This window comes from Engystomops pustulosus, chromosome 7, assembly GCF_040894005.1.
Source record: "Engystomops pustulosus chromosome 7, aEngPut4.maternal, whole genome shotgun sequence".
Classification (NCBI taxonomy): domain Eukaryota; kingdom Metazoa; phylum Chordata; class Amphibia; order Anura; family Leptodactylidae; genus Engystomops; species Engystomops pustulosus.
The window spans coordinates 126,434,819-126,458,160 of record NC_092417.1 but is presented as its reverse complement, the minus strand read 5'-3'; the positions used below and the strand labels follow the sequence as shown (position 1 = coordinate 126,458,160).

The 23,342-nt window shown below is 45.3% G+C and overlaps 1 protein-coding gene across 2 annotated transcripts in view; it reads right to left on the bottom strand.

The window, feature by feature from the left end:
- Positions 1–23,342, bottom strand: part of EDC4 (enhancer of mRNA decapping 4) — a 688,366-nt gene that overhangs the window by 80,895 nt on the left and 584,129 nt on the right. For both annotated transcript variants that reach the window (XM_072117764.1, XM_072117765.1), the window contains exon 23: positions 2,308–2,423. In XM_072117764.1, the coding sequence (XP_071973865.1) occupies positions 2,308–2,423 (116 nt within the window). The remainder of the gene's footprint in view (positions 1–2,307; positions 2,424–23,342) is intronic.

Sequence of the window (23,342 nt, the reverse complement as noted above, 5' to 3'; positions counted from 1 at the left end):
AGCTGATAGAAAGGCAACAGTGACTCAAATCACCACCCGTTACAACCAAGGTAGGCAGAAGCGCATCTCTGAATGCACAGTACGTCGAACTTTGAGGCAGATGGGCTACAGCAGCAGAAGACCACACCGGGTGCCACTCCTTTCAGCTATGAACAGGAAACTGAGGCTACAATTTGCTCAAGCTCATCGAAATTGGACAGTAGAAGATTGGAAAAACGTTGCCTGGTCTGATGAGTCTCGATTTCTGCTGCGACATTCGGATGGTAGGGTCAGAATTTGGCGTCAACAACATGAAAGCATGGATCCATCCTGCCTTGTATCAACGGTTCAGGCTGGTGGGGGTGGTGTCATGGTGTGGGGAATATTTTCTTGGCACTCTTTGGGCCCCTTGGTACCAATTGAGCATTGTTGCCACAGCCTACCTGAGTATTGTTGCTGACCATGTCCATCCCTTTATGACCACAATGTACCCAACATCTGATGGCTACTTTCAGCAGGATAATGCGCCATGTCATAAAGCTGGAATCATCTCAGACTGGTTTCTTGAACATGACAATGAGTTCACTGTACTCAAATGGCCTCCACAGTCACCAGATCTCAATCCAATAGAGCATCTTTGGGATGTGGTGGAACAGGAGATTCGCATCATGGATGTGCAGCCGACAAATCTGCGGCAACTGTGTATTGCCATCATGTCAATATGGACCAAAATCTCTGAGGAATGCTTCCAGCACCTTGTTGAATCTATGCCACGAAGAATTGAGGCAGTTCTGAAAGCAAAAGGGGGTCCAACCTGTTACTAGCATGGTGTACCTAATAAAGTGGTCGGTGATGTTAAATGTGGTGTAAATGTTAGTAATTGTATAAACATGTCTGTATAAGTACGTATGGGGGACGTATATCTGGCCGCAAATTTGCTGATGGGTATACTTGGTGTCTAAAGCGCCCCTGCTCGTACGTGCCCGTGCTCGCACAACAAGTACACACTGTTTCAAGCCGTGGCCGCAAAAGAGATAGAGCGTGCTGAAAGAATGGCCATGCGGCTCTATTCTCTATGGAGAGGGGAGGGGTCAGCCCCGATCACCGCTCCAGCACCAAGACGTGTGCCTTCCAGGCTATAGCCGGAATGCAGCCTAAATATGTATATATATTTTTTTTAAGCGGAAGGGGGAGCCTATGCGCCTCATGACAACCATAAAACCCCCTTCCCAACTTATAGATAAAACAAAAACCATCCTGACAAGTGGTGTCAGGAGAGAAATACAGTTAAAGTAAAAGTAGCAACTAGGGTTAGGCAACACAGTACTAAGCCATCTTTCCCCTGTAAATTGAGAAATCCGTCCTGTCAGTAATAAAGCACATACACTTTAGTCTACACTGGAACTTAAAACCTTAAAATGCAAGTTGCTAAAAAAGTCTTAGCCAAACAAACAGTAAAAGGGTCTTATTAAAAATATATAATCTACCTGTGAAATATGCAAGGGCTATGAGATGGTCCAAATGCCTCATACATGTAAGATCAATAAAATGAACCTATAGGTCATGCCAGTGAAAATATGTATTATGCTGCTGTCAATATATGGAGTACACATCGACCAATCCTATTCCTCGTATTTTAATCAGTGTAAGATTAAGGAGGAAGTTATTTAGCATATGTGGGTTTAAGAGGAGATATTAAATAATCTCAGTGATGAGGATTATGCAGAATTGCTCAAACGGTATGGATTAAGGGACCGTGGGCATTTCAACAACTATACTGCTATAGTATTTTATTAAAACCATGTGGTGCTGAAGATGGAATAAAATATTTAGAGACTATAGGAATTACGGTAGCAAGATCATGCAGAAAAAGCATGCCTATTTGTAGATCCTATTCCAAACTCCATAACCCTGCATTCCGTAGCCACTTTCTCAATTTCCCTTAATTGTGTAACAGTTTAATTTTATTACCCGAGCTTTTCTTAATAAGGTCTCACGTACAAATTATCTAACACATGTACAAAGTGTAACATCTGTCAAATGTTGTGTTTTTCTCTCAGTGCTTTATTTATAATAGTACCTGATGAAGGGCCCATGTGCGCTGAAAAGCTTGCAGAAGCTACATTTTTCTGGGTAGCCAATAATGGTATGATTTTTCATAAAAAAGCAAAACTGCTTAACATCAAATACGAACTTTTTTCCTAGAGCCCAGAAATTAATGGATATTGCATCTGATGTGCAAGTGCGCCATTAAGGTAAACAATTAACAAATAATTGTTTCCAAACAAGATTATCTGAAGGACGTACAGGGGAATTACAAACAGTTACCTTGGATTTAAACATCTTGGTAATGTTTTCCTTGAGAGATCCCTCAATGGAAGTCAGTTTTGCTCCAATTGTGCTGCCAAGCTGCCCAGTGACTGCGTCAAGACTCTTGCTGATGCCTTTAAAACAAATACAAATTCAATCTAAAATGTACAATTGTCCAAGTGGTAATGAAATTTCATATAAAGAAAACATTGTTCGGGCTACAAGGAACATAGAAATGTATCACTTATAATAATCTTTATTTATATAGCGCCATTAAATTCTGCAGGGCTTCTCATATTCTTAGGTATGCAAAAAATAGAATGATTTAAAAAAATATATTAGAGATGAGCGAGCACTAAAATGCTCGGGTACTCGTTATTCGAGACGAACTTTTCCCGATGCCTGAGTGCTCGTCTCGAATAACGAGTCCCATTGAAGTCAATGGGAGACTCGAGCATTTTTCAAGGGGACCAAGGCTCTGCACAGGGAAGCTTGGCCAAACACCTGGGAACCTCAGAAAAGGAATGAAACACCACGGAAATGGACAGGAAACAGCAGGGGCAGCATGCATGGATGCCTCTGAGGCTGCTTAAACGCACCATTATGCCAAAATTATGGGCAACAGCATGGTCATGACAGAGTGACAGAATGAAGCTAGATAACATCTAAAACATCCAATAATTGACCCTGACACTATAGGGGACGGCATGCAGAGGCAGCGGCAGCAGCGGCAGGCTAGAGAGTGGCATGGCGACATACCCTAAATGGACTCGGGCTTCAAACCAATGGGTGGCAGAGAGGAACCAAAGGAGGTGAGCAAGAAGCGCTCAAATAATATCGGTACATGATAAAAGTTTGCCAGTATATTTTGTGGATTACACAGCAGGGTGGCGACAAAGTTAACATGGAAGCCATGAAAACAACCCAAAATTCTGCCTGACACAGCTCGTTTGATAAGGGGACCATGTATGGAGGCAGTGAACTAGTAGTAGATTAAAGGTGCTGCAGTTAAAACTATGTTAGTTGGATCTTGGCATGGAGCTGGCACTCCGCTGCCAGGCGAGCTTTCGCCAATCCAAGCCCCTGTCTCTAGGCTACTCCCCAAACAGCACTTCTAAGAACCTTTTGTATAAGATCAAGTGTAGTAGCGTTCTTATAAGTTTAGGATATGGCGGGTGAGGGGAATGTAAACAGATGCGCAAGAAGCGCTGAAATAATATTGGTAAATGATAAAAGTTTGCCAGTATATTTTGTGGATTACACAGCAGGGTGGCGACAAAGTTAACAACTTTAATGTGGAATCCATGAAAACAACCCAAATTTCTGCCTGACACACCTCGTTTGATAAGGGGACGATGTATGGAGGCAGCTATATGGACGACTTTTGGAGGTAGCAATGGAGACAACGTGTGGAGGCTGCTATGGAGACAATTTAATTTGGATAGTGCCTGTATGTGGCAGTCCAAAAAAGTTTTCAAACCAGAGGAGCAGGTAGGTGGCCCTCCAGAAAAATTGAATAGATTGAGTGCCTGTATGTGGCACTCCCAAAAATTGTTTAAAACAGAGGACCGGGTAGGTGGCCCTCCAGAAAAATTAAATGCATAAAGTACTATAGCTAGAGCCAGTGGGCCCTGTCAAAAATAGCCAGTTTCCTCTGCTTTAGTGTACAAGGAGGAGGAGGAGGAAAATGAGGAGGAGGAGGAGGAGTGCATAAATTATTCAGGTTGAGCTTCCTTCACCTGGTGGAGATAGGAAATTATGAGAAATCCAGGCTTTATTCATCTTAATAAGCGTCAGCCTGTCAGCGCTGTCAGTCGACAGGCGTGTACGCTTATCGGTGATGATGCCACCAGCTGCACTGAAAACCCGCTCGGATAACACGCTAGCGGCAGGGCAGGCAAGAACCTCCAAGGCGTACAGCGCCAGTTCGTGCCACATGTCCAGCTTTGAAACCCAGTAGTTGTAGGGAGCTGTGTGATCATTTAGGACGATGGTATGGTCAGCTACGTACTCCCTCACCATCTTTCTGTAAAGATCAGCCCTACTCTGCCGAGACTGGGGACATTTGACAGTGTCTTGCTGGGGTGACATAAAGCTGGCAAAAGCCTTGTAAAGCGTACCCTTGCCAGTGCTGGACAAGCTGCCTGCTCGCCTACTCTCCCTCTCTACTTGTTCCGCAGAACTACGCACTCTGCCGCTAGCGCTGTCAGAAGGGAAATAGTGTTTCAGCTTGTGCACCAGGGCCTGCTGGTATTCATGCATTCTCACACTCCTTTCCTCTCCAGGGATGAGAGTGGAAAGATTTTGCTTGTACCGTGGGTCGAGGAGAGTGAATACCCAGTAATCGGTGCTGGAATAAATTCTTTGAACGCGAGGGTCACGGGATAGGCAGCCTAGCATGAAATCTGCCATATGCGCCAGAGTACCAACGCGTAAGAATTCACTCCCCTCACTGGCCTGACTGTCCATTTCCTCCTCCTCCAACTCCTCTTCTTCTGCCCATACACGCTGAACAGTGGAGGACTGAACAATGGTCCCCTCTTGTGTCTCGCCAACATTCTCCTCCTCTTCCTCCTCATCCTCCTCCACCTTCACCTCCTCCGATATGCGCTGAGAAACAGACCTAAGGGTGCTTTGGCTATCAACAAGGGAATATTCTTCCACTGTCTCTTGTGACGAGCGCAAAGCTTCCGACTTCATGCTGATCAGAGAGTTTTTCAACAGGCCAAGCAGCGGGATGGTGAGGCTGATGATGGCGGCATCGCCACTGACCATCTGTGTTGACTCCTTGAAGTTACTCAGCACCTGACAGATATCAGACATCCACGTCCACTCCTCATTGTAGACTTGAGGAAGCTGACTGACCTGACTACCAGTTCTGGTGGAAGTTGACATCTGGCAGTCTACAATCGCTCTGCGCTGCTGGTAAACTCTGGATAACATGGTTAATGTTGAATTCCACCTCGTGGGCACGTCGCACAACAGTCGGTGAGCGGGCAGTTGGAGGCGGCGCTGCGCTGCCCTGAGAGTGGCAGCATCTGTGCAGGACTTCCTGAAATGCGCACAGATGTGGCGCACCTTCGTGAGCAAATCAGACAGATTGGGGTATGTCTTGAGGAAACGCTGAACTATCAGATTTAACACATGGGCCAGGCATGGCACATGTGTCAGTCTGCCGAGTTGCAGAGCCGCCACCAGGTTACGGCCGTTGTCACACACAACCATGCCTGGCTTCAGGTTCAGCTGTGCCAGCCACAGATCAGTCTGCGCCGTGATGCCCTGTAATAGCTCTTGGGCGGTGTGCCTTTTATCGCCTAGGCTCAGCAGTTTGAGCAACGCCTGCTGTCGCTTAGCGACGGCACTGCTGCTGTGCCTAGAGCTACCGACTGATGGCGGCATGCCCACGGATGGTAGTTTGGAGGAGGAGGTGGAGGAGGGGTGGGAGGAGGAGGCATAGTAGGCCTGAAAGACCTGGACCGAGGTAGGCCCCGCAATCCTCGGCGTCGGCAGTATATGACCAGCCGCAGGGTCAGACTCGGTCCCAGCCTCCACCAAGTTAACCCAATGTGCCGTCAGCGATATACAGTGGCCCTGCCCGGCAGCACTCGTCCACGTGTCCGTGGTCAGGTGGACCTTGTCAGAAACGGCGTTGGTCAGGGCACGGATGATGTTGTCTGACACATGCTGGTGCAGGGCTGGGACGGCACATCGGGAAAAGTAGTGGCGGCTGGGGACCGAATACCGAGGGGCGGCCGCCGCCATGAGGTTGCGAAAGGCCTCGGTCTCTACTAGCCTATAGGGCAGCATCTCCAGGCTAAGCAATCTGGAGATGTGGACATTAAGGGATTGGGCGTGCGGGTGGGTTGCACTATATTTACGTTTCCGCTCCAGCGTCTGGGGTATGGAGAGCTGAACGCTGGTGGATGCTGTGGAGGATCGTGGAGGCGACGATGGGGTTTTTGTGCCAGGGTCCTGGGCAGGGGGCTGACTATCAGCTGAAACAGGGGAAGGAGCAGTGGTGTGCACGGCCGGAGGTGAACGGGCTTGGTGCCACTGAGTGGGGTGTTTAGCATTCATATGCCTGCGCATACTGGTGGTAGTTAAGCTAGTAGTGGTGGAACCCCTGCTGATCCTGGTTTGGCAAAGGTTGCACACCACAGTCCGTCGGTCATCCGGTGTTTCCTTAAAGAACATCCAGACTTCTGAAAATCTAGCCCTCGCCACGGGAGCCCTCGCCACGGGAGCTTCACTACGTGACACATTTGGCGCTGATGCACCTGCTCTGGCCCTGCCTCTCCGTCTGGCCCCACCACTGCCTCTTCCAACCTGTTCTGGTCGAGGACTCTCCTCCGTCTCAGAAGCACTGTGTTCACCCGGCCTCTCAACCCAGCTTGGGTCTGTCACCTCATCATCCTCCGATCCCTCAGTCTGCTCCCCCCTCGGACTTCCTGCCCTGACAACAACTTCACCACTGTCTGACAACCGTGCCTCCTCATCGTCGGACACCTCTTTACACACTTCTTCCACTACGTCAAGAAGGTCATCATCACCCACAGACTGCGACTGGTGGAAAACCTGGGCATCGGAAAATTGCTCAGCAGCAACCGGACTAGTGGTTTGTGACTGTGGGAAGGGTCCAGAAAACAGTTCCTCAGAGTATGCCAGTTCAAATGCCAAATTTTCCTGGGAGGGGGCAGACTGGGGGGGAGGAGGCTGAGGTGCAGGAGCTGGAGGAGTGCCGATTTCGGTGACATGGGTGGACTGCGTGGAAGACTGACTGGTGGACAAATTGCTCGAAGCATTGTCGGCAATCCACGACATCACCTGTTCGCACTGTTCTGGCCTCAACAGTGCTCTACCACGAGTCCCAGTAACTTCAGACATGAACCTAGGGAGTGTAGCTCTGCGGCGTTCCCCTGCTCCCTCATCAGCAGGTGGTGTCTCACCCCGCCCAGGACCACGGCCTCTGACCCCTGCAGTAGTTGGACGCCCACGTCCCCGCCCTCGTCCTCTACCCCTAGCCCTCGGGTTAAACATTTTGAAAATGAAAGTTATAACTTTAATTTTTTTTTTTACTTTTTTTTGTATTTTTTAGTTTTTTTTGTGTTTTTTAGTTTTGAAAACCAAACAATGCTATCCTATTGCTATGGCTATTTTCTAGCCAAGTATGAAAGCACACTGCTATGCCAGATGAGATGACGCTGAGTTATGAAAAAATAAACGTAAAATAAAAAGGAAATGGCAGACTGTGCCTAATTGAAATCCAACCCCTAATAAATTTTCCCACTTCGGTCTTTGCGATGGATATGTGCGTCACTAAGCGCTAAACACAGCGGTCGCAAGTCTCACTCCAAATTCCTCACAATTCGCTAGTAGATGCACTGCAGCAAGGACAGCCACCAGCAGATCAACCAGAAATAAAATATATATAACGCTATTGTAGGCGTAAGTAAGCCGTTTGGATTCTCCTTTGGCTATTTTCTAGCCAAGTATGAAAGCACACTGATGAGATGACGCTGAGTTATGAAAAAATAAACGTAAAATAAAAAGAAACTGCCAGACTGTGTCTAATTGAAATCCAACCCCTAATAAATTTTCCCACTTCGGTCTTTGCGATGGATATGTGCGTCACTAAGCGCTAAACACAGCGGTCGCAAGTCTCACTCCAAATTCCTCACAATTAGCTAGTAGATGCACTGCAGCAAGGACAGCCACCAGCAGATCAACCAGAAATAAAATATATATAACGCTATTGTAGGCGTAAGTAAGCCGTTTGGATTCTCCTTTGGCTATTTTCTAGCCAAGTATGAAAGCACACTGATGAGATGACGCTGAGTTATGAAAAAATAAACGTAAAATAAAAAGAAACTGCCAGACTGTGCCTAATTGAAATCCAACCCCTAATAAATTTTCCCACTTTGGTCTTTGCGATGGATATGTGTGTCACTAAGAGCTAAACACAACGGTAGCAAGTCCCCCTGCAAATTCCTCACAATATGGTACTAGCTGCACTACTAGTGCCAGCAAGCCCAGCCACAAGCAAACAAAAAAAAAAAAGTATAACGTTATTGTAGCCCTAAGAAGGGCTGTTGGGTTCTTGTTGAATCACTCCTGCCTAACACTATTCTAATAGAACACCCTAACGCTTTCCCTGACCAGCAGCAGCTCTCTCCCTAGCGGCATCCAGACACAGAATGATCCGAGCAGCGGCTAGTCTATCCCAGGGTCACCTGATCTGGCCAGCCAACCACTGCTATCGACGTGTAAGGGTACCACGTCATGCTGGGTGGAGTGCAGAGTCTCCTGGCTTGTGATTGGCTCTGTTTCTGGCCGCCAAAAAGCAAAACGGCGGGAGCTGCCATTTTCTCGAGCGGACGAAGTATTCGTCCGAGCAACGAGCAGTTTCGAGTACGCTAATGCTCGAACGAGCATCAAGCTCGGACGAGTATGTTCGCTCATCTCTAAAATATATATATTATACAAAGCTCACCAGAAAGTTAATGAGGTCCATATTGCTAACCGCCAGAGAGGAAAAACAATGATACAAATTAGGTACTGGTTAACCAATTAACCCCTTAAGGACGCAGCCATTTTACAGCTTAAGGCTCAGCCCCATTTTTTGGATTCTGACTTGCGTCGCTTTATATGGTTATAACTTTTGAACACTGTTACTTATCAAAGCGATTATGAGACCGTTTTTTCCCCACATGTTGTACTTCATTTTAGTGGTAAATGTTGGCTTTTAAGTTTTGCGTTTATTTAAAAAAAAAAAAAAAGATTAATTTTTTGAAAAATTTCACTTTTTTGAAATTTGAAATCATTACATTTTCAGGTAGATATATTTACTACCTAAATAAGTTGCTAAATAACATTTCCCATATATCTACTTTACATTTTCATAATTTTTTAATTGTCTGGATAACTTATTTTGACGTCCTGCAGCTTACAAAACAAATAGCGATTTTCCGTATTTTCAGAATTTACTCTTTTGCGGATAAATACTGTTTTGAATGAAATTTCATTTTCAAATCTGCACCCCTCAAACTATCAGAAACAGCTTTCACAAAGTTTGTTAACCCCTTGAGATCTTGATAGTAATTGAATCAAAATGAAGGTGAAATTTAGAATGGTAAAATTTTGTCGGTTACACGTTCACATAGCCCTAAAATGTACACATTTCCAAAACATAAAAATACAAAACTCACTATACAATTTGTTCTGCAGTTTCTCCCGAGTACAGAGACCCCCCCACATGTGGCTGTTACTTGTTTTATGGGTGCACAGCGAGGCGCAGAAGGCAAGGAGGGACCTGCAGCTGCCAGGATTTTAGTTTCCTCATTGGTCCCTTTTGTAGGCTATAAAATTTTAGCTTTTTCGTTATTGGGGCCATGAAACGGCATTATTTTTCCAATGTTACCATTTTGGTGTTGATATCCCCTATTGTTGAAAATTTAGGAACTTTTTTTTTGGGTGTTCACTATACAGCCTAATAATCAAAATATCTTTATTCTACGGGTCAGTACGGTTACGGGGATACCAAACATGAATATTTTTTCTCACGTTTTACTAAATTTGTCAAATAAAACCCTAATGTGGGAAAAATCTATCATCTTTGCATTGCCGTCTTCCAAGTGGCACAACATTTAGAATTTTTTGGCTACGGAGCCGGTTGATGGCTTGTTTTTTTGCGGGACATGTTGTGCTTTTCAACTGTATCATTCTGAAGTACATTTGTTTTTTGTTCACTTATTACATTTTTTTTGTGGGATTGAAAAGGTAAAAATCATAATTTTGGGAGCGATTTTAGCAGTTTTTTTTTACGGCGTTCATCATCATACGGGTTCAATAATGTTTTACTTTTATTCTACGGGTTGTTATGGACGCGGTGATATTATGTATGTGGGGTTTGGGTTATGATTTAGACTTTTGTGTTATACGTCTCTTTATATGTAATGGGGCTTATGGGCATTTTTATTACTTTATTTTTTAGTGAAAAACATTCTTTTTTTTTTTTACTTGTTCCACCATGCAACATGAACAAGCAATCATCTGATTCATGTATTGCAGGGTATTAGCAGTGTCAGCCTATGCACTTGCATAGGGTGACACTCTGCCTGTAAGATGACGTCATCGACGCTATCTTACTAGCAGTGCCTGCAGGCGGTGCTGGGGACCAGATCGGACCCCAGCACTTCCATAGCAACGATCGGCGCCCCCCGCAAACGGCGCGGGGGAGCCAATCGTGGGGGAAAGACCCCCAACGGCAGGTTAAATGCCGCGGTCGCGTTGACCATGGCACTTAACGGGTTAAACACCTGCGATCGAAGCCCACTCCGACCGCAGGTGTTACACTGGGGTGCCGACTATTAGTTACAGCCGCACCCCGTGTTTCCCAATGCCGGTACGGCTCTGATCCAGAGCCGAGCCGGCTTCAGCTCAGTGGCGGATATATCAGCCACTGAGCGCTGTCACTGCGCTCCGTGGCGGATATATCCACCACGAAGCGCTAAGGGGTTAATGAGAGCAATAAGCTTTGGGTCGTGATCTCACGATGTGTTTGCTAAACTCATGTTTGCACTATGAAATCTCCTTTTAAAAGACTAGCTTAAAACAGCTTTCCCAACTGATGGACATGGGCAATTTGGCAAGCCAGGAGCTTACAGGGGGCACATACTACTCCCTGCCACTTGGCTGCCGGCAGACCTGCCACTTCCTGCCAGCAGCCATTTCTCAGATGACACAGGCATCAACTGCCTGTCGCCACATGGAGACCGCAGCAACACATCCCTGTGATCTCTCCGCCGGCTGTGGATGTCTCCTGGGAATTGTCCCATCTAGCAGGGATGATGGTCACAGTTGCTCAGCAGTACAGAGGACAACAAGACACAGATAGGAGAGGTCAAGCTGAATAGAGAAAACCTTGCCCTCCTCCCCAAAAATTGCAGGGCTCACCCAGAGACTTCATTTGCTATGTGACACATTTCATCCTTAAAGAGGAGATCATGAAAAGGGCCAGACTCTGTGGACTTTCTGGGCTTTAAACAAACATTATCAAGATCGTCCCTGGTTCACACTGCAACAACAGAGGGCTTGGAGGCCTATTCCGACCCTCCTGAAAGACAATGGAACCCCTTATTTATGGGGTTTTCCATTTAGCCTCACATTACGAAAGGATAGAAAATCAGCATCACTAAGAGCCCCTGAGGAGTTACAATTCTTTAGCGAGACGTTTTAATTCTCCTGGCCACATGCACTTATTACAGCAGATCTTCTCCCGATATTGCAACTTGTCAAGCCATGTAAAAAGCCACGTAAAAAGCATTAAAGTGCTCTGTCCGTTTCTGACTCCTCAATAAATATTTGATGTTAATGGAGCTCTGTTTTTTTTTTTTTAATTCCTTTGTCATATTGCTGGCACTGTCAATTCCTAGAGCATTCTCTTCTACCGTCCATACACAAGCTTGTGTGTCCAAAATGTCTCTCTAGCCTACATCAAGGGCAATATACAAATAATATGGGATAAGCCTTGTCACGTCCTAAAAAAATGAAAGGATCTTTATAAAATCGATCATATATGTATATTAGCAATCAATTTAGTTTGGCAGACTAATTGTATGAAGAGCATAATATTTAGAAATGTAAAAAAAATTGTTCATTCTCTAAAATTGTCACCAAATTTCAGTTTTAAATAAAGGCAAAACTAATCAACCAAAATATACCACTAACATTAAGATCAAAGCATCCAAAAAAAAAAAATTACTGCAGAGGAAAGGGGTTGTTTTTTGCACTGTTTGTATCTACAATGTTTTACGTTTGCTTTTTGTACTATATACTTCCTTTCCCATAACAGGTTTCTCTTCCCCTTAGGCCTCATTCCCTTGGCGATCTGCTCGCTGACACCCGATCCCAGGCAAGCACAGGGCCAGGAGGAGGTGGTGGGAGAGGTGAGCGTTCTTCATCCCTTCTCCCGCCATAGACTGGCCAGTGCCAGACAGTGATGCACCGTGTGCTCACCACACATGTTCAGGAGCCATAGAGATCTATGGGGGCCGTGATCTGGTCCTAAATCATGTGACCAGATCTCAGCCCCCAGTACGGCCATGTGAATGAGTACTGAGTCTTGAAGGGTGTATTTATATGTATTCTTATACCTCCATAATGCTTACTTTTGGCCTGAACTCTAAAAGCCCTTGTTGCCATTTTCTGTAAAGAGATGGACTTGCTTTCTGCTGATCGTTTAAAGAAATTTAATAGAATGAATATGCCAATAAGCTCACAAACTCTATGCACAACATCAGAGACCAGACGACAAATTAGACTCCGCTCTACGTTGGAGGTGAGGGGAATACTCTCCCCTATCACCGGTCCAAATTGGCAGAACTCTTTCATGACTATTATTCCTCAATGTATTCTCTCCTGTGAGCCCTACCTCCAACTACCTTTGACCATGATGAAGTTCTGGATCGCTTCCTCTGCCAGTGCTCTCCCCCTAAACAATCCTCTCACACCTAAATGAGGAGATTTCAGCTGAAGAACTAGAAACAGTTGTGAAGGATTTTACTGGGAGAGAAGACCCAGGGCCCAGATGGAGGAAATTTTAATATGTGAAATAAGGTATTATTTCACATATAAAATTTCCTCCATCTGCTGTTCCCGTATAACTTAATACTATTTACTGCGTTACTACAGGATACCCTAGTCGCCTCTGCCAAGCTTGTATTGTACAGAACTGTAAAACACGGGAAAGAATGCCTCTCTGTCTGCTTTAGCTAAAGACCTGATAGCCTGCTAAATGCAGATACAAAAGATTTTACGAAGATACCTAGCAGACCAAATGGAGCTCTGGCTTTCACATTTCGTTTGTAAGGATCTGGATTGTTTTCTACTGTGCAGACAAGCTGGAGACAACACGCAACGAGCCATTGACCTTGTCAATATGAAAAAAATTTAAGCCCTTTTGTTATGTCCGGGTGCAGAAAAGGTCTTTGACCTTTCTTGGTTTACGGCCTCAGGCTCCCGCCCCGCGTCTTCTATCTTCTTGCCGCAGCCAGGCAAGTAGGGGTGCACAGCCTCAAACAGACATATTTAAAAAACGAAAGCTTTGATACGCACGCGACAGCGCAGCCTAGTTCATGGAGCGATATGCGACAGGGTTGTCGTCCAGCCACATGGCTCCAGAAATAGTGCTCGAGCGGCCGTATCGAGCACTTTACAGTGGCCCGACTGTCCAAGGCATAGGGGGCCTGGCATTTGGGGACCCTGAGCTACACCTTCCCCCAGTCCTCTATACATGAATTACACCCCTGCCCACAATACATGAACTACAGCTCACCCTGTCCTCTATACAGCGCATCTATACATAAATGTCCTAGTCTCCTTGTCCTCTATACTATGGTTATATACATGAATTAACCCCCCCCATACTCTATATTGCCCGTTTCCCTAAATATAAATTACACCCTCTCCGTTCCCCTAAACAGTGCCTCCTCAATATTTAAATTACACACCCCCATCTCCTATACAGTGGCTCCTCTATCACATCCTGTCCCCTATACAGTGGCTCCTCTATATATAAATTATAACCCCGTCCCCTATACAGTGGTCCTCTATATTTAACGGGGTCACGTTCCGATGCATGCGGGCCGAGCCCTCTCCATAGCCGGTAGGTCTCTGCTGCATATTGCAGCAGAGGCTTATCGGTAACACCCGCGATCGGTGCCGGAACCGGTGTGTTTTCTTGCTGATCGGCGGCTTCAAACAGATGAAGGCGCATGGGCGCCGCCATCTTTCCGAGGATCGACGCTCCCCGTGACGTCATCGGGGAGCGGCGATCCATCGCCATTGTAGCTTCGGGTCTCACGAAGACCCGAAGCTACTTCGGGTTAACACATTCATTACAATGTGCTATCCCCATATATTGCCATACTGCAGTATGGCAGTATATGGTAGGATCGATCAGACAACCTAGGGTTTAAGTACCCTAGGGATTCTGAAAAATAGTAAAAATAAAAAAAAAAACAAGTTAAAAAAAACCATTATAATAAAAAAACCTAAAAATTCAAATCACCCCCCTTTCCCTAGAACTGATATAAATAAACAGTAAAAATCATAAACACATTAGGTATCGCCGCATCCGAAAATGCCCGATCTATCAAAATATGATAACGTTTTTCACTGCGTTTAACCCCGTAACGGAAAATCGCGTCCAAAGTCAAAACTGGCACTTTTTTGCCATTTAAAAATGTTTTAAAATTCTATAAAAAGTGATCAAAAGGTCGTACAGTCCTAAAAATAATATCATTGAAAACATCATCAAAAGTCGCAAAAGATGACACCACCCTCAACTCCATACAACGAAGAATGGAAAAGTTATAAGCACAAGAAGATGGCAAAATAAAAAATAAATTTTTGTTCATGAGGTTTTAATTTTTGTAAATGTATGAAAACATTATAAAACCTATACAAAATTGGTATCCCTGTAATCGTTTTTTCACCATTTTCACTGCATTTGGAATTTTTTTCCCGCTTCCCAGTACATGGCATGGAATATTCAATGCGATCACTATCAAGTGCAATTTGTTACGCAAAAAACGAGCCGTCACATAGCTTTTTACGTGTAAAAATAAAAAAGTTAGAGATTTTTGAAGGTTGGGAGTGAAAAATGGAAATGAAAAAACGGGAAAGGGCTCGGTCCTTAACCGGTTAAATAACACTCGCCGTCCCCTATACAGTGCCTACTCTATATATAAATTACAACCCCTGTCTCCTATACAGTGCCTCCTCTAATATATAGATTACACCCTCCCCAGTCCCCTAAACAGTGGGTCCTCTACATATAAAAATTACCACCCCTGTCCACTATATATTTGCTCATATATATAAATTATACCCTTCCCTGTCCCTTATACATTCACTGCCTCTGCCTCTCTCTATAATATATATATATATATATATATATATATATATATATATATATATATATATAACACCCCCTGTCTTCTCACCTTTCCAGACAATCCCCCTGCAGCGCTGAGAGAATGATCTAGGAGGACAGAAGGTGCAGGGAGAGGTTGCTCTGCCTGCACTTCTGTCACACTGTGGTATTAGGGCCTTAAAGGTACAGACACCGTATACTGTGTGCATGTCAGTATGGGGCTGCTTATAGCGTTTAGCAGCCCCATACTTAGTACCTGTGGGGCCCCTGGAGCCTGTTTGACCTTGCATGGTGGGCAAGGGTCGGATCTACAATGCCAGACGCCGGTGCCCCCATAGAAAGAGGACTGATACCGGGGGCGCATGGCGCAAGTGCTCCATGAGTGCCAATGTTGATGTGGCCCTGGGCCGGGTGGTCCGGGGAAGAAGCAGAACCTTGGACCCTCATGAATTCATAGGCTATGACACTGCTAGCTTTATTGAAAGGTTCTCATAAAGTTACCAGGTTAATACTTCTAAAAATGGGGTAGTACTAGGAGCTGCTTACTTTTTTTTAGGGTGACAAGTCATCTTTAACCCCTTAACGCTCTGCGCCGTAGCTCTCCTCTCCCCACACGCTGCCGTGTGCCCGTCATGTGACTCCAGCCTAATATGTACTCTCCATCCAAACTCTCCATCCCCCAATAGTAAATAGGTCTCACCCAATAGGGGTAGATAATAATTTGGCAAGTTGTATTTCAACTACATTATTTTCTGATGCTCTTCTGGAAAATTTCTCTCCATTCATTACTCATGCATGCCTGAACGGAGACGATCATGCATGTGTATATAAGGTTTGTATCCCTCCCATAGCTATCAGCTGAATGAAGGTTCGAACAGCACCAATCACTATCTGTGCATAGGATGTATTAGTCTTAAACCATCTTGGTATTGTTTTATATTGGGGTGTGAGCCTCAAAAAGTCTGGTGCAAGGTGCTTGAACGTGCCAGTTAAAAGTGCAGTTTGAAGGACAATATGTGGCAAGTTCAAAACCTTTTTTTTTACAAAAATATATATACATATATTACACATATATATAGCTTTAACCCCTTAACGCTCTGCGTCGTAGCTCTACGGCGCAGAGGTATAAGGAGTGTATGAAGAGGGCTTACGGGCTGAGTCCACTTCATACAAAGGTGGGGGTTTTTACATTTTGCAGAAAACAACCACTGCTAATAACCGCGCGTCACCATCTTTTTTACGATCGCCGCGCCCCGTGCCAGTGGCTCATTGTAATGAATGACCTGCAAAAATGCCATACATTGCAATACAGAAGTATTGCAATATATGGTAGGAGCGATCTGACCATCTAGGGTTAATGTACCCTAGATGGTCTAAGAAATAGTGAAAAAAAAAAAAAAAAAAAGTTTAAAAAATAAAAATAAAATAATAAAATATAAAAAATTCAAATCACCCCCCTTTCCCTAGAACTGATATAAAACATAATAAACAGTAAAAATCACAAACATATTAGGTATCGCCGCGTCCCAAAATGCCCGATCTATCAAAATATAAAAACGGTTACGGCCGGCGGTGACCTCCAAGGCGGGAAATGGCGCCCAAATGTCCGAAATGCGACTTTTACACCTTTTTACATCACATAAAAAATGAAATAAAAAATGATCAAAATGTCGCACAGACCTCAAAATGGTAGCAATGAAAACGTTGCCTCATTTCGCAAAAAATGACACCTCACACATCTCCGTGCACCAAAGTATGAAAAAGTTATTAGCGTCAGAAGATAGCAACATTTTTTTTTACTTTTTTGTACACATTCGTTTAATTTTTGAAAATGTATTAAAACACAATAAAACCTGTATAAATTTGGTATCACCGCAATCGCACCGAACCAAAGAATAAAGCTGAGGTGTTATTTGGAGCGCACAGTCAAAGTCGTAAAAACTGAGCCCACAAGAACGTGACGTTTTCAATTTTTCCACATTTGGAATTTTTTTTCAGCTTTGCAGTACACGGCATGTTAAAATAAATAACATTACGGGAAAGTAAAATTTGTTATGCACAAAATAAGCCCTCACACAGGTATGTAAACGTAAAAATGAAAAAGTTATGGATTTTTGAAGTTGGAGAGCGAGAAATGAGCGGAAAAACCCTGTGTCCTTAAGGGGTTAAGGAATATGCCATTAAGCAGAGATTTTAGATTTTTTTTAATTTTGTGACACATTGTGCTTCATGGTAGTGATATATTTTTGAGTTATACAATATGTCTTTCATTATGAAAAAAGGGGCAACTATTTTCAGAATGTTCAGCTTTTCAGACAGATAGTCTTACCATCAGGATTATAGGGAGGACACAAATTGCTCATTACCCAGGGACCTCTACCACTGGCCCAGATTGAGGGGGTCTCCACCATCACAGCTGCTGGAGAGCAGGAGGCAGCCACTTTGCGAGAGCCATGGCAAAGCAAGTGAGTTTTCTGTTTTATGCCTGGCACTGCCAGTTGAAGTGGTTATATTATTGATTAGGAAGCACATTATATATATTTATTTAGATATTTATCGTGGGGGTGAGGCGCTGCTTGAGGGCTGTTCTATTTATAATATGATTTGGTGAGCACTGTCTCAATTATTGAAGAGGGGGTTAACCTATTGGGGCACAGATATTACTTATACCAATTATAAAGTTGTGACATTTATTGGGGGCACTTTTTATGTTCAATCAATTTTTATTGAAGATTTACATTTTCCAAAGAAACTTAGGTTAAATTTGAATAATAACAGATACAGAATAAACAAATGACAAAAAGCTATGTCTGCTAAAGTCTACACAGTAGATTTGAGGGAACCTATATTTTATGTTCTAATAGCCGTACATTATAAGTGCTATATGTAAGTTAGAGAGATATTTAGGTTCCTTCTGCCGTATGGTTTATACGAAGTCTGTTGTTTCGGTGTCTATGGTGACAAGGAACCAGAGTTTGTTTGCTTTCTATTTCCCATGCGGGCTGATCATCAGATGAGGTGTACCCTATGGTCACCTAATGGCGACCTTTGGCATCATCCAACTGGGGGTAATGCCAGAGAATCTCCATTATAAAGGGTGTAAAGGACGATGAGGTGCTGACTTGTATGCGTCGGCTCTCCGTAATCTCTGTGCAGTATTCAAGACCGCATTCAGAGTGGGGGATCAGACATAGCGTGTTAACAAGGATCACTTAACAGGGAAGACAGACAAGGGGATTGGGGCGACAAGGAGGGGTGGTAAGGGAAAAAAGTTAAGGAAGACGTGATGGACGTGGGGCAGGAAGTTGGACCAGGAAGGAACATGGGCCTCCCCACCACCCCCGCCTCATCCAGACTCCAGGAGCTCTTTGAATGTCGAGGTGTCTCGAAACATCACCCAAGGTTGCCAGAGTTTGAGAAATTTGACTGAGGAGCTATTGATATCTGCCATTATCTCTTCCATGCGGAAGATCTGGATCATTTCCTGTAACCAGTCAGAGATTGAGGGGGGGCTGGGGGAATCGCCACTTTCTAGGGATTACTGAACAACTGCTAATAAAACAAATGGGAGTTAACTGCGCTTTATTTCCTGGATCTCCCCTGGTAAGATAGAGAGCAAGGCACTTTCCGGTCCGTCCGTGATCTGAGCATTTAGAGGAGTCTTAGAGATCTCAAAGACCTGGTCCCAGAATTGGAGGAGTTTACTGCATGACCACCATATGTGGAGCATGTTTTCTTTCTCCACGCCGCACCTGCAGCACGTGTCCGACAGCGAGGGGTAGATAGAATGCAGGAGGGCCGGAACCCTATACCATCTTGAGAGTATTTTATAGCTGCGTTCTTGCATAGAACTTGCAACCGAGAGCTTGTGTGATAACAAGAAAGCTTTTTCCCAGCCTTCTGCCGACAATGCAACTCCCAGCTCTCTTTCCCAGGCAGCGACATATGGCAAACTCGAGGGGTCCGACTCCTGCACCAGGAGCCTATATATTTGTGAAATACAGTGTTCCGGGGGATGCTTGGTGGAAGAGTTCTTCAAAATGAGTCAAGGGAGCATTGAGAGCAGAGTATGGGCCCAGGCGACTGAGGAAGGAGTGTAGCTGAGATATTTCTAGCCATGAAAGATGGGACGTCTCTGGTCTCTAGGTCAACTCTTTGAGTGAAAGAATCGGGGCTTCCCCTAAAAGGTCTCTCATATGAAGGTCTTCGTGAGCCGATCGGCCCAGGAAAATGGATCTAGAGAAGGCGGGTGGGAATTCTGGATTCCGAAATAGGGGTGTCAGTGGGCTGTGTGGTCTAGATAAGATTTTTTTCCTGTTGAGGGAATCCCATAGTTTCAAGGTCTGTGATAGGAAAAGGTTCTGCGGTTCCAAGTCTATTTGTCGGAAAGGCACCCAAGGGAGTAATCGTAATGGGATCGTAGAGCTATATTGCTCTATCCGGACCCACTGTTTAGAGGTATGGTGATGGTGCCAGTCTAATAGTCTCACCATGGAGGACGCCTGGTGGTCTGAGGTCAGGCAGGCACACCCCCCCTGCTATTTTTGGGCGAATAAGAAATCTCCAGCCAATCCTCGGATGGGCTGAGCCCCAGACGAAACGAAGCAGAGCTGGGCGAATGGATTTAAAGAAGGAAGCGGGTGGCTGGATTGGTACTCCCTGGAACAGGTAGAGGAACCGGGGTAAAATATCCATTTTAATTGTGTTGATCCGGCCAAACCAAGACAGGTATTTTTTTATCATAAGAGGAAATGTCTTTCAGTGTACGTTCCAGGAGTGGAAGGTAGTTCAAAGAGTGTAGTTTTGCTGGATCACTGGGAACCCTTATGCCTAAGTAGGTAATTGCATCTGTGTGCCAGCGGAAGGCGTCCTTAAAGAACTGAACTTCGAGGATGGCAGTGAGACGTTCAGTGCTTCCGATTTACCGTAGTTAATTTTCAAATTGCTCAGCTGTCCATACCTCTCCAGTTCTGTGATCAGTGAGGGGAATGATATTCTAGGTTGCTGCACATACAGCAGAATGTCGTCTGCAAACAGCGCAGTCTTATACTGTCGTTGGCCTACTTGTATTCCATGGATACTGGGGTTATTCCGGATGGCACACACCAGATGTTCTATGACGATAATGTATAACAGCGGTGATAAGGGGCAACCCTGACGTATGCCATTACGGATTGCGATGGGTGGGGAGAAAAGCCCATTAATTCTAACCCTGGCTGTAGGGCAGGTGTAGAGAGCGAGGATCTTCCCCAAGAATGACTGACCTATTCCCAGCTGTGTAAGTGCTGCTGACATGAATTCCCAGTGAATCGAAAGCCTTCTCTGCGTCTATTGACAGGAGGCAGGAAGGAGCTGAGCGTTAACGAGCATGCGCTATTAGGAGGAAAGTTTTATTTAGGTTATCTCTAGCCTCCCTGCCCCTCACGAACCCCACCTGGTATGGATTACGTTAGGGAGATGTGGTGTCAGTAGGTCTTCCAATGTCTTGGAGAACAACTTCAGGTCAACATTCAGGAGCGATATAGGCCTGTAACTTGCAGTGGATAATGGGTCTTTCCCTGGCTTCAAAAGGACGCTAATGTTGGCTTCTAGCGACTGAGGGTGAGAGACCATGGTAGGGGATATGGCGTTGAAAAATCTTGTCATAAGGGGGGCTAGCGTGTCCCTGAAAATTTTGTAAAAGGCCGGTGTGAAACCATCTGGTCACCAACTTTTCCCCAAGGGGGTTTCTTTGATAGCCTCAGAGATCTCTGTCTCGGAGAACTCTAATTCTAATTCCTCTACCACCTTTGCTTCCAGACTTGGGAGCGGAGTTTCTGCAATGTAAGCCTTTATGCGGTCACTCAGATCATCGGGATGTTGATCCGAGGTTTATCCTTTGATGTTGTATAGCCGGGAGTAGTATGTCCCGAACTCCGCGCTGATATCGACCGGATTATGAATTATACCTTTCGAGGATGAGATACGCGGGATATGGGATGTGCTCTCTCGGGGGTGTAACAGATGGGCCAAAGGTCTCCCGCATTTATTGGACCGTTCATAAAGTCTACTCTTAAATAGTAAGTAGTTGGCCATGGATTTCTGGTCTAGTAGGGTCCGGTTAGCGGCGCGGACTAAAACCAATTCTGCTAGGTCTCCCGGGATTTGAGATAGTTTGTGTCTCTTTTCTAGAGAGTTTAATTGTTGGAGCAGGGAGGATAGTTTAGCAGAGTTCTCCCTTTTTAGTCTGACTCTGTGATCTATAAACCGGCTCCTAATCTCACATTTAAGTGCTTCCCACTTCATCGGTAGCAATGTGGGAGAAAGATCGTGTGTCCGCATGAAGGTAGTCACCGTGTCTTTTATGTCTTGTGTGCAGAGAGCATCCTTGAGTAGAGTCGTTAAGGTGCCAAGCCCACTGGCGGGAATGAGGAGTGGGTATCGCCAGCGATAGATAGATCGGGGCATGATCCGACAATACTATGTTTCTAATTGATGCGGACGGCTCCCAGGCTAAGCCCCTGTGCTGAAGAAGGAAGAAGTCAATGCGGCTGTATCAGTTGTGGGCCGGGGAAAAGTATGTGGAATCTCTGTCTTTTGGGTGGAGTATTCGCCATATGTCCACTAACTGTAAACCCTGAAGGTCCCTCTTGAGGGGTCCCAGTTGATGAAATGGGATGTGACTCCTCCCTGAGGATGTGTCAAACCTGGCGTCTAGCGGTAAGTTAAAGTCCCCCCCAACTATTAGCATCCCCTCCGAGAACTCTTAGAGAGTTGATAATATTCGCCTACATGCCGCTACAGGGGAGAGATTCGGTAGCCATCATGAACAAGGCAAGGGCAGCAGACCAGATTCTATTCCAAGAGAAAGTGAATGTTTGCATGTGGATCAGGAGTTTAAGAAAGACATATCTACCTGCTTTGTCCACTTCCTCGCCAAGGACCACATGCGGGAGTGAGCGATGGATAGCGATGGACACTCCTTTAGAGTGTGACTCCTGACTCCTGAGACCTGGTTCCACACCAGGTCTTGAAATAACGATCTCTAAGCAGTGGGGTGTGACCGGTTTTGATGTGCGTCTCCTGAAGAAATAAAATCTTAACGCCTTGCTTATGCATGCCATACAGTATTTGAGAACGTTTTTGGGGAGTATTTAGACCCCTGGCGTTCAGGGAACCCAGCTTTATAGACACCATGGCAGGATGGTGGCTGCCGTGTGTACTCGTGGAGTAGGGGAGGCGGGGGGGGTACTGCCCGAGAGGGGAACAAAGACAAATAGAAAGGGAGATGGGAGGGGTAAGTAGTGGATAAGAATAGGGGGAGCAAGAACAGCTAAAAAAAAAAGGAAGGGAGTGGGGGGGGGGGTGATTTGACACTACAACAAAGAACAAAGAGCATAACGGGTTCAAACGCCGAACCCTGGCACATAGGCGAGGGAATATAAACTGCTTATACAGACCAGCCGAATACGCTCCCTCAGGTGGAACGTGGATCTACTACAAAGGGAGCCCGTGTCTAGGGCCCCTGTACCTAGAAAGAAAGAAGAAGTTACTGGAAGAACAACAACTGGCGTCACCCAGCACTATCATCTATGATGTAATACAACTGCAAACTCATGGAATTTTAGAATGTCCAAGGGATAGAGTCTTCAACAAAATGACAAAGGATACATATGGAGAGTTCCCATTTAAGTTGGCTATCGCCGGCCGTGATCTCATACCTTAAGGATTTTCTGGCCGACATCTTCTCCTGCGTTGCCCTCCGCGGTCATCCTCTGTACCTCCCACCAGGGGGGCACTGGGGACGAGGCCGATCCACCGGCCCAGGCCAATCTGGTATTACGGGGGCTGCCGCTACCGTGGGAATGTCTTTAGGATGACAGATGATGAAGGTGGTGTCCTCTCGCCTCACTTGGAGACGGAACGGGAAACCCCAGGTAGGGGATATTACGTTGCAGTAAGGCTTCCAGGAACGGGCGGAGAGCTTTTCGTTTGAGAAGGGTCAATCGAGAGAGGTCAGGCAAAAGTTGTACTGGGGTTTCTTGGAATAGAATCTGGTCTGCTGCCCTTGCCTTATTCATGATGGCTTCTTTCAGTTGTTACTGGTGTACCCGGCATATGACATCCCGCAGGGGTTCGT